At 35.8% G+C, this 9,957-nt stretch overlaps 1 protein-coding gene across 1 annotated transcript; it reads right to left on the bottom strand.

The window, feature by feature from the left end:
• Positions 1-902: 902 nt before the first annotated feature.
• On the bottom strand, positions 903-9,426 carry zbtb7c (zinc finger and BTB domain containing 7C). The gene is made up of 2 exons (XM_073824636.1): positions 8,086-9,426; positions 903-2,979 (listed from the first exon to the last, which is right to left on the bottom strand). Exons 1-2 carry the CDS (start codon positions 9,405-9,407, stop codon positions 2,406-2,408), a joined length of 1,896 nt encoding a protein of 631 aa, XP_073680737.1. The 5' UTR covers positions 9,408-9,426; the 3' UTR covers positions 903-2,405.
• Between the last annotated feature and the right edge of the window lie 531 nt (positions 9,427-9,957).

Genomic DNA, 9,957 nt, shown 5'->3' with positions numbered 1-9,957 from the left:
ATTGTTAATGCACGTTTTTATTTTTTACCTTTGTGCACGAAACTCAGCTGTAATGAAGTAATCTAATGTAAAATAGTAATTCTACTTTAAATTATTCAGGATATTCAGAGAATTTGTCATTTAAAATAAATATGTTCTCAAACAACACACCATTCTGAAAATGCAAAGTATTTTAAATGGTTTCATTCGATTGAAACAAGAGTCAGTTTGAAATACTGATCCAAAACTAATAGTAAACATGCAATATACGTTATTTTAGTCATTAAAAGAAATGATCAGAAAATCAACTTGCTGCTCAAAAAGAGTTATTGAGTTAATCTAACAGCAATCCTACTTTAAAAATTCATCACAATTCAAAACAGCATTAGTACGTGTTTGGGAAACTGGCTCCTACTAAAGCGTAGTTCTAGCGTGTGGGTTTAGATTACTCACAGAGATGGTTAATTGTGCCAGAGAGGGCTGTCTGTTGGATCCTCACCGCCTTGTGTCATAACAAACTACCACATGCTATGATTTCAGAGTAATTTTAGGTTGAGGTAAGTTAGCCGTTAAAAGATCTGCCCCATCATCCGGAAAGCTGGACATTTAGGAGGGAAAACAAAACTGCCTTCACTGTACCCTCGAGGATGGCATTCAGCATTAAAAAAATGAAGAGTTCATTTGCAGAATTTTCAAAAATCATGTTTTTTCATTGTGCATTGTGCAAAAGATTTAAAGTAAAAATGAGAAAAAAAATACAGCTAACTACCATAATAAAAACATGATTTTTGAGTTATCTGTTTTTGCAAATAAACTTTTCAAATACACTAAACAGAGCTTTATTGCACTTGACCACATCGCTGTAGATAAAAGCCTCATTAAATGACCCACCAAGTAAGAAATTAACCATGAAAGACACAGGGTTCTTGAAAAAAAGCTTTTTTTATTGTATTCCAGTTCTTTGTTTCCGTTTACCAGGGATTAATCTAATATACAAATACCACACACATATAAAAATGACTTTCACTGAAATTGTTCTTGTGTTAAAGAGGAGTAAAGTGCATATCTCAGACATGTTCTGTGATTTTTTTTGTGTGTTTTTAAATCTTTAAGAAATAGCAATATATTGTAATCAAAATGAAAACATCATCAAACAAATAGTGCAAGTAAGTTCCCACCAGTCGCCACAGAAGGGCTTCATATATATATATACACGCACACATCTTTAAGCACCTTCATTGTACATGGTCATTGAAACATCTTTGCATTTTGCACACCAAGATAAAAACATTTTTATTGTAAATGTCTCATGTGAAGTGAAACTTAATTTTTCGGATCTGGAGTACTTGTGCCTTTCATGGGGAATTTTATTCATTAAATGCTTTTTTTTTTTTAACATTGTTATGTAATTCAGAAGGTCAAATATCGTGTTGCGTTGACGCATTCTCTCTTGGAAAAACAGATAAACCACAAACGTGTTAGTGTCTTATAAAACATCTTAGTAAAATATAGCCGAGGCTCATTTAAATATGCATAAATAGCATGAAAATATTTTTCGTTTGAGTTTAAACCTTGTTGAATTACTCTAGCCATTCAGATGAGGAATAGTATCAAAGTTGTGGATGTTTCCCCTCTCCATTTATTTTCCTGTACACGACAAGCACCTCCAAGACACTTCATATGTGAAAAAGACGGCTTTGCAAAAAGATTGGATTTCAAGTTTGTTCTTTAACAACACATCTTTGGATGTTTTACAATAGAAACACTTACAATAATCAACAATTCCACCGCAGAACCTGAAAGCCAGCTATACATATTATTTTAAACAGCATTCGATTTAATCAAGGGTCAATTTGAAATGCACAATATAAATAATTTCAATCTCGAAAATAACTTGCACGATTAACTTGACATCTTATTATGTATAATGTGATATTTTGGCTGTAAAAAAAAAAAAGTATTTCTAATCCTGAGGTTTTTTCTGATTAAAATTTTAGCTTTTGCATAGTGGATCACAATGTGTAAATGTTGTAGTTTAGCTGTTTAATTAGAAAACCTGTCAGATCATACAACGCAAACATCAAAGCTTCTAGCTTATTCAGCAGGACTTTTTTTCTTTCCGCATACCTGATTGTCAAATTTTTGCATTCGATTTTCACATACTCCATTGCACTGAACAGTCTGTGAGCGCATCACCCTTGTTTTAGCAAACGCTGAAGCATCAAAAACAGCTTTAACAAATGCACATCCAAGATATTAACAAATCTAGTCATTTAAAAAGTATTTAAAATCCCTGTCATCCCATTTGGAAGCTGACTTATGAAACAAACGAACAAAATGATAATATTACAGAGTCTGAACCCGATTCGGAAAGACTTTTTTGTGGCGTCCGAAGCGAGCAGCTTGTTTCATGGATTTAACAAAAGTCACTTTGCGGCTTCGGGAATGGGCGGAGCTCGTTCCAGTCTCACGGCCCATGGGTCAGAGGTCGCCGAATAGAAGGGCGGGTGTGGCAGAACGTCCTCCGTCGCCACCGCGAAAGCAAACACGCCCCGCTTCCTGTTCACATCCTCCGAGATGAGCTTCCTGTCCGTCTCCCGGGTGTCACCGTCGGCGTCCTCCAGCGTTTTTCCTCCCGTAGGCTGCTGTTTCGCCAGCAAGGGGGCGGCACCGCCGGCGGCCGGAAGCCGCATGGTCCTGTCCGCTTGGAGAGCGTTGGGATCTGGAGGGAAGAGGAAGTTGGTGGACCGCCAGGCGGAGGGCTTTCGGCCTCGTCGTGGGCGCGAGACGCGGCAGCTCTGCCGCTTGATGTGCCGGTGCAGGTGGTCGGAGCGCGTGAAGCTCTTGTAGCAGTGCTCGCATTGGTACGGCCGCACGCCCGTGTGGATGCGCAAGTGGTTCTTCAGGTCGTAGTTGTGAACGAACTTAGAGTTGCAGTGCAGGCAGATGTACGGCCTCTCGCCGGTGTGCTTGCGCATGTGAATCTTCAGCTTGTCCTGCCTGCAAAAGAAAAACAGGCATTTAAAGGGACAGTCAGTGTTGGGGAAAGTTACTTTTAAAAGTAATGCATTACAATATTGAGTTACTTTTTAAAAAAGTAACTAATTACGTTACTTAAGGAGTAGTTCACTTTCAGAACACCCCCTTGTCATCCAAGATGTTCATGTCTTTCTTTCTTCAGTCGTAAAGAAATTATGTTTTTTGAGGAAAACATTTCAGGATTTCTCTCCATATAGTGCACTTCTGTGGTGCCCCTGAGTTTGAACTTCCAAAATGCAGCTTCAAAGGGCTCTAAATGATTCCAGCCGAGGAAGAAGGGTCTTATCTAGAGAAATGATCGGTTATTTTCTAAAAATAGGTTTCCACAATTTTTAAAACATTTATAATTTATATACTTTTTGATCTCTACACAAAGTACACACAGAGCTAGAGAAGATGAGCATTTGAGGTTAAAAATTATATAAATTGGATTTTTTTTTTTTTTTTTTTAGAAAATAACCAATTGTTTTGCTAGATAAGACCCTTCTTTCCTCGGCATTTGAAGCTGCATTTTGGAAGTTCAAACTCGGGGGCACCATAGAAGTCTATTACATGGAGAGAAATCCTGAAATATTTTCCTCAAAAAACATAATTTCCTTACGACTAAAGAAAGAAAGACATCTTGGATGACAAGGGGGTGAGTACATTATCTGTAAATTTTTGTTTTGAGAGTGAACTACTCCTTTAGTTACATTTTATGGAAAGTAATGCTTTACGTTACTTTTACAATACAATACAAGTTTATTTATATAGCACATTTAAAAACAACCAATGTTGACCAAAGTGCTTTACAAAAGCAAAAATAAAAAGACAGTTTAATTAAAGTTAAGAGAATATTAAGGAATATTAAACGCCTTAGAGAAAAGGTAAGTTTTTAACGCAGATTTAAAAACTGACAGGGTTTGAGCAGATCTGATATATAACGGAAGGCTATTCCATAACCTGGGACCGATTACCGCAAAAGCGTGATCACCTCTATTTTTAAGTCTAGTTCTGGGAATATAGAGTAACTTAGAACTCCGTAGAGACTTAAACAAATAGTAAAACCTTACTTTTGCATCACTTTTTAAATCCGGACAGGGCTTGCTTGTTTGTTTTTAATATAAAAAGTTCTATTTTTGGCAAATGTAAAAGCTTTTCACATCAAAAACCTCGAAGGTCGGCAGCAAAGACATTGGTTGATAAAATTGGATTAAATACATAAAGGATATTTGTATTATTTAACATTTAATTATTGCAGGTTTTCATTGAATTTTACTGTTTTTATTCATTTTGAAGAATACTGCATCTGTTTTTTTAGTGAGTGAGATAAATTAATTCATGTTCACATTTATTCTAGAACTAAAGTAACATCTTACTCACAATTTCTCTCAACATGGGGACAGTAGAGCTTTTAATCAAAAAATGAGGGGGGAAAAGTAACTGGCATTACTTATTTGAAAAAGTAACTCCAATATTTTCTTTTCAATTAAAAAGTAATGCGTTACTTTACTAGTTACTTGGAAAAGTAATATTATTACGTAACTTGCGTTACTTGTTACTGGGAACAGTGTATTCAAAAACCGCTTTGCAGTGAATGGGTGCCGTCAGAATGTCCTAACAGCTGATAAAAGTCATCCACACCACTCCAGTCCAGTCCATTAATTAACATCTTGTGAAGCCAAAAGCTGCGTGTTTGTAGGAAACAAATCCATCAAGATGTTTTAAAGGATTACTGCACTATTTCCTGATAATGTACTCACCCCTATGTCATCCAAGATGATTTTTTAAATGGTTGTTTTTACAAAAAATATAAAAAAGTTTTCTGTTTAAATGTATTGCATTTTTGTTTTTCTGAGCAAAAAATAAATCATACAGTTTCCCCTAATTTACAAAATGTCATCTGGTCAGGCAAATTTACAACAAAAATCAATTTATCACATATTAAAAGACAAATTACTTTCACCCCAAATACTAATTAGGTGCAATTATACATTTGACAAATTTGCCACTATAATGGGTTTTGCCCATTTATCAGTAATAATTACTCAACAAAATGTAATATGCTCCCTTATTATTTTATATATTTTAATATGTACAAGTCAGATACTGTTTGAATTTGCATGTAAATATTGTTGCACTGAATGACAATGTGACATTATTTCAACCAAATTTTGACATTTTATTCTCCAAATCGTATTTGAAACCTTTAAAGTAGACACTTTAATGTGCTTTCTATGGACATGAAATCACTTTTGTAAATTACTTTTGACGGTTGATCATTTAGAGCCTTTTGAAATGGCATTTTTTACCTTCAATCCATTGAGCACCATTGAAGTCCACTATATCTTGAAATGTTTTCCTCTATAAACTGAGTTTATTTGCAACTGAGGATCGAGAGGCATGAATATCTTGGATGACATGGGGGTGAGTAAATTCTCAAGAAGTTTTTTATTCTGAAAGTGGAGTAATCCTTTAACTTCAAACCATTGCTTCTGGCCAAAATGTGCATCCATAATCCATAATACGAGGAAAAAAGTTCATCTTCTGTTTATCTTTCACATCAAAAATGGTGCTTAATCTGTGCATATTTCTCTCCTGATTCAGATGAGATGACTTTTTTACTGGAGGAAGTGTTATTATGGATTATGGACTTAAAAAAATGTCTTAATGACGGTTTGTTTCTTACAAACATGCATCTTTTGGTTCACAAGATGTTAACTGATGGACTGAAGTGGTGTGGATTATTGTGATGTTTTTATCAATTTTTTGAGCGAGCTATTCTTCTAAATTTGGGTTTTGAGGTTATTTTGCATACCTGTACGAATCCCTGCAAAACCTCAAGACCCAGAAAAACGTGCACGCATGCAGAAAAGCACACAAGCAGGTGTACGCCTTCGTACTTGAAAAGCAGACAGCTGCAAGTTGCTCAACAGTAGCAGCGTCAGAAAACCCAAAAAACACGAAAACCGGATTTAGTGTTCCTGTTATGTGGTATCCAGATGAGTTATCCAGAAGCTCAGAAGGCTTCGTTTGATCTATTTTCTCAGTCTAGATCTCACTCATCGAAATTTCATTCCTCTACAGAGCGTTTGAGCCCAAAAGTGAAATGTAGGTCTTATATTAACATCACTACGCTTTGGCTTTTATTACAGTGTGGAAACCTCATGCGGCTCCGACCACAGTGATGCATAAAGTGTTTCACAGCAGGTTTGTCCTTATGATGCTGCTCTAGTTTTCATGTGCCATTTCATTGTTGTAATACCGAAGCCTAGCTCTTCAGCTTCAAAGAGGCTATTTATTCTAGTAGACAGTCAGTGTAATTTGTTTGAGGGGAAAAGTTTGCTGGGTTACATGACAGCAAGTCAGAATTCGTTCTCGTAAATCTGTCATTGTAAAACATTCTTTGCCTTCAATATGTCTGGGCCTTTTAGTGACTGTTCATTTTAAAGTGTTATTCTTGTACTCTATCTGTTTGAACCAATGTTAAAAACACTCCTGAAATGTTAAAAGAATAGCTGGCCCAACAATTAACATTCTGATGTGGTTTTGGACACTTTCATTGTACGGACAAAAACTTATCTGCTTTTGTGTTTACAGATAAAGGAAAGTCATAACGCTTTGAAACGACACAAGGGTGAGTAGAATGACAATATTACATTTTTTTTTTTTAATGCATGATCCTATTGTCTCCTTTTCATTTTATTATTCCCATCAAATTTTAAAATTAAATACAAATAAATTATAAATAATGCCAAAAATATTAAATGTAAAAATTGTGAAATTAGATGCTAAATATTATTTTAACTATTATTTTAAGCAATAATTAGCCACCATCAACTACGACTATAATTAAAAGTGGCAAAAAATAAATAGGAATTTAATTGTAATTTTAATAAAATATGAGAAAATAAAAAATATTATTTTAATGCAAATAATAAAATTAATTAGAATACAAATAGATTAGAATAGAATACTAAATATAGCCACCATCATTCCCATTAACCATCACTATAATTAAAAGTGGCAAAATAAATATATTTTTTAATGTTTTTATAATTTTAATGATATATAAGAAAGGAAAAAAACAACAACATTATAAATAAAAAAATTGTAAATAATAAAATGAATTGGTAAATAATTATTTTAATAATTAAAAATGCATCGAAAACTATAAAATATAGCTACAATCATTCCCGTTAACTATCACTATGATTAAAAGTGGCAGGCAAAAATTAAATAGGTATTTATTCATAATTTTAATGAAATGTATGAAAATTAAAAAATAAAATGAGAAATATTTAAAAATGTAAATTGTAAATAATAAGATGAATTAGTAAATAATTACTTTAATAAACAAAAATGCATAGAAAAATACAAAATATAGCCACCATCATTTCCATTAACTATTACTATAATTAAAAGTGGCAAAGATAAATAGGAATTTATTTACAATTTTAATAAAATGTAAGAAAATTACAAAATAAAATGAGAAATATAAAAGAATTTAAATTGTAAATAATAAAATGAATTAGTAAATGTTTTTTTTTAAATTAAAAATGTATAGAAAAAATATAGCCACCGTCATTTCAGTTAAAAGTGGCAAAAATAAATAGAAATTTAATAATAATTGTAATAAAATGTAATAAAATAAGAATGAAATTGTAAAAATTAAATATTAAAGTGTAAATAATAAAATGAATTAGTACAGAAAATGTACAGAAAATACAAAATAAAGCTACTATCATTCCCAATAACTCTCACTATGATTAAAAGTGGCAAAAAAGGAATTTAATAATAATATTAAATGAATATTAAATTAAATGAATTATTAAATTATTAGTAATTATTAATAAATAATAATTTTAAGGAAATAAAATAATTAAAATTGTAAATAATTAAATCAAATGTTAAGTAATAATTATAATAATAATAATAATTAAATAATATGAATAATTTAATATTAAAGTACTTCTATACTAATGTAGAAAAATATACTTGACTAGTATGACTTAATCTTCTCTCATTTGTGTTTTTTAATCTAGGATTGAGGCCTATTGGCTTTAGTGTCACCTAAACCCGACTCACCTGGTGAAGCGGACCTCGCAGATGGTGCACATGTAGGGCTTCTCTCCGGTGTGCGTTCGCATGTGCCGTGGCAGCTTTCCCGCTCCCTGAATCACCTTGTTGCAGATCGGGCACTGCTGTGACGCCTTGGGCTTCATCTTCCTCTCCTCCTCCAGCTGCCACGGAGGAAACAGCGTCCCGAGATGCGAGGCGGAAAGAAAGCTCAGGTAAGACCGCAGGTCCGCCCCCTCTTTGATCGGACCGAGGGCGGGATCGGAGGCGATTCCCAACCCTGGACTCATGAAGTCTTTGAGGAAGTCTCTATGGAGCATAGGGTTCGTAGGCTCGTCCTTCATCTCTTCTTTGATGACTTCTTTCTTGACCGCGAGGTCCAAAGGACCGTTTTCCAGGGAAGCGTTGGGGAAAGGATGGGAAGGGTGTCGGGGCTCTAGAATCTGAGGGTAGCCTGGGAATTCCGCTGCCCACATCGGAGGATAGAAGCCTGGGAGAAGGGGCGAGAATCCTGCGCCTCGTTCCAGGCCTGGGACTTTCGGATATAGTCCCTCTTGAAGTAAGGACTCTATTGAGAAGTCTTTCAGCGCCCGTCCTTCCAATCCCTCCGGCGCTCTAGGTTTCTGAGCTTCAGGAGTGTTCGATTGGCGTCTTTGGGATTCTTGACCATCTGACTTCAGCACCCCTTGTTGGGAGCTACAAGGTGGGCTGTCTGTTCCCCTGTTTTCCCAAACTTTTGGTTGCTCTTGGTTTTCAACCCCTTGTGTGGATTTCTCACTATTGTTGTCCTCGAATTCTCCATCTTTGGAGTCGACCTCCTCCTCCATTTCTTCCTCGTCCTCTTCTTCCTCATCTTCCTCATCATCCCCCTCAAACTCCTCTCCTTCCGGAGGTCCGTTTCCACCTCCTCCTCCTGGTTCTCCTCCTCCTCCCGTGTCCATGATTTCTAGACACACGTTTATAATGCAGGGAATTTCTAGGAGCCTCGCGGCGCTCAGGATTTCTTTGACGTTTGACGCCGTGACGGTCAGCGTCGACGTGTATGCAAACTCCAAAATGGCTGTTAGCGATTCCGGTGCAACGAAGTCCAGCTCGTAGATGTGGTGCTGGTTGGAGTCCTGGCTGGAGCCGGTGGCTACCGTGAAGAGTTTTTTGAAGTACTGGCTGCAGGCGGCCAGGACGGAGCGATGGGTGCGGTACTCCTGGTCACGGACCACTAGGATGACGTCGCAAAGCAGGCCGTCCCGCCGCTGCTCGTTAAGACTGCACAGGACGTCATTGCTGTGGTTCGGGAAGGGGATTCCGATCAGGTCCTCGTCTGTGTGCGCCATCCTCACAGAGGAAGCTGTACAGGTCAAAAAAAGTGAAATCAGTTAGAGTTGTCATGCGTTACAATGAGGCTGGGTGATAAGTCGATATATATAGAAAACATGGATGAAGTCACTTTGAATCAAAGTGTCTTTGTTAAAATAATAAATGTAATTGTAGATGAAAAAAAAGTCCAAGATATTAAAAAGAGGGATGCACCGAAATTAAAATTCTCGGCCAAAGCCGAAACCAAACAAAATGAAACACTGGGCCGAAGGCCGATTACCGAACACGGTTTTCCCTGTTTTTCCCCCATGTATTTTGCCAATTTTTTTAACCACTGCACAAATTAAATAGCCAAAAATGTGCTTAAAGAACAATTACAAAACAACAATTTAGAAATGTTTACTTAACACTAAACATTTTTAACATTCTGGTAGACGTTATAGCCTACCAACAAAGCACAATTTAACTTAAAATTAATAAGTTAGTGAAATAATATTCTTTGTCCGTTTTTAAGACCCCCTTCTTGAAGTAGGCATGTGCTTTTTAATGTACAAATAAATGCAGCCA

The sequence above is a fragment of the Garra rufa genome, chromosome 19 (genome assembly GCF_049309525.1).
Source record: "Garra rufa chromosome 19, GarRuf1.0, whole genome shotgun sequence".
NCBI classification, from domain to species: Eukaryota; Metazoa; Chordata; class Actinopteri; order Cypriniformes; family Cyprinidae; genus Garra; species Garra rufa.
Note: the sequence above shows the minus strand (reverse complement) of the source record. Positions and strands in the feature narration are given on the sequence as shown.

Bases quoted from the DNA above. Each gene is read 5' to 3' on its own strand.
- zbtb7c (XM_073824636.1), bottom strand. From the start codon at position 9,407: ATGGCGCACACAGACGAGGACCTGATCGGAATCCCCTTCCCGAACCAC. The intron at 2,980-8,085 runs GTGAGTCGGGTT...TTTCTTTTGCAG, and splicing joins TGCGAGGTCCGCTTCACCAG to GCAGGACAAGCTGAAGATTC.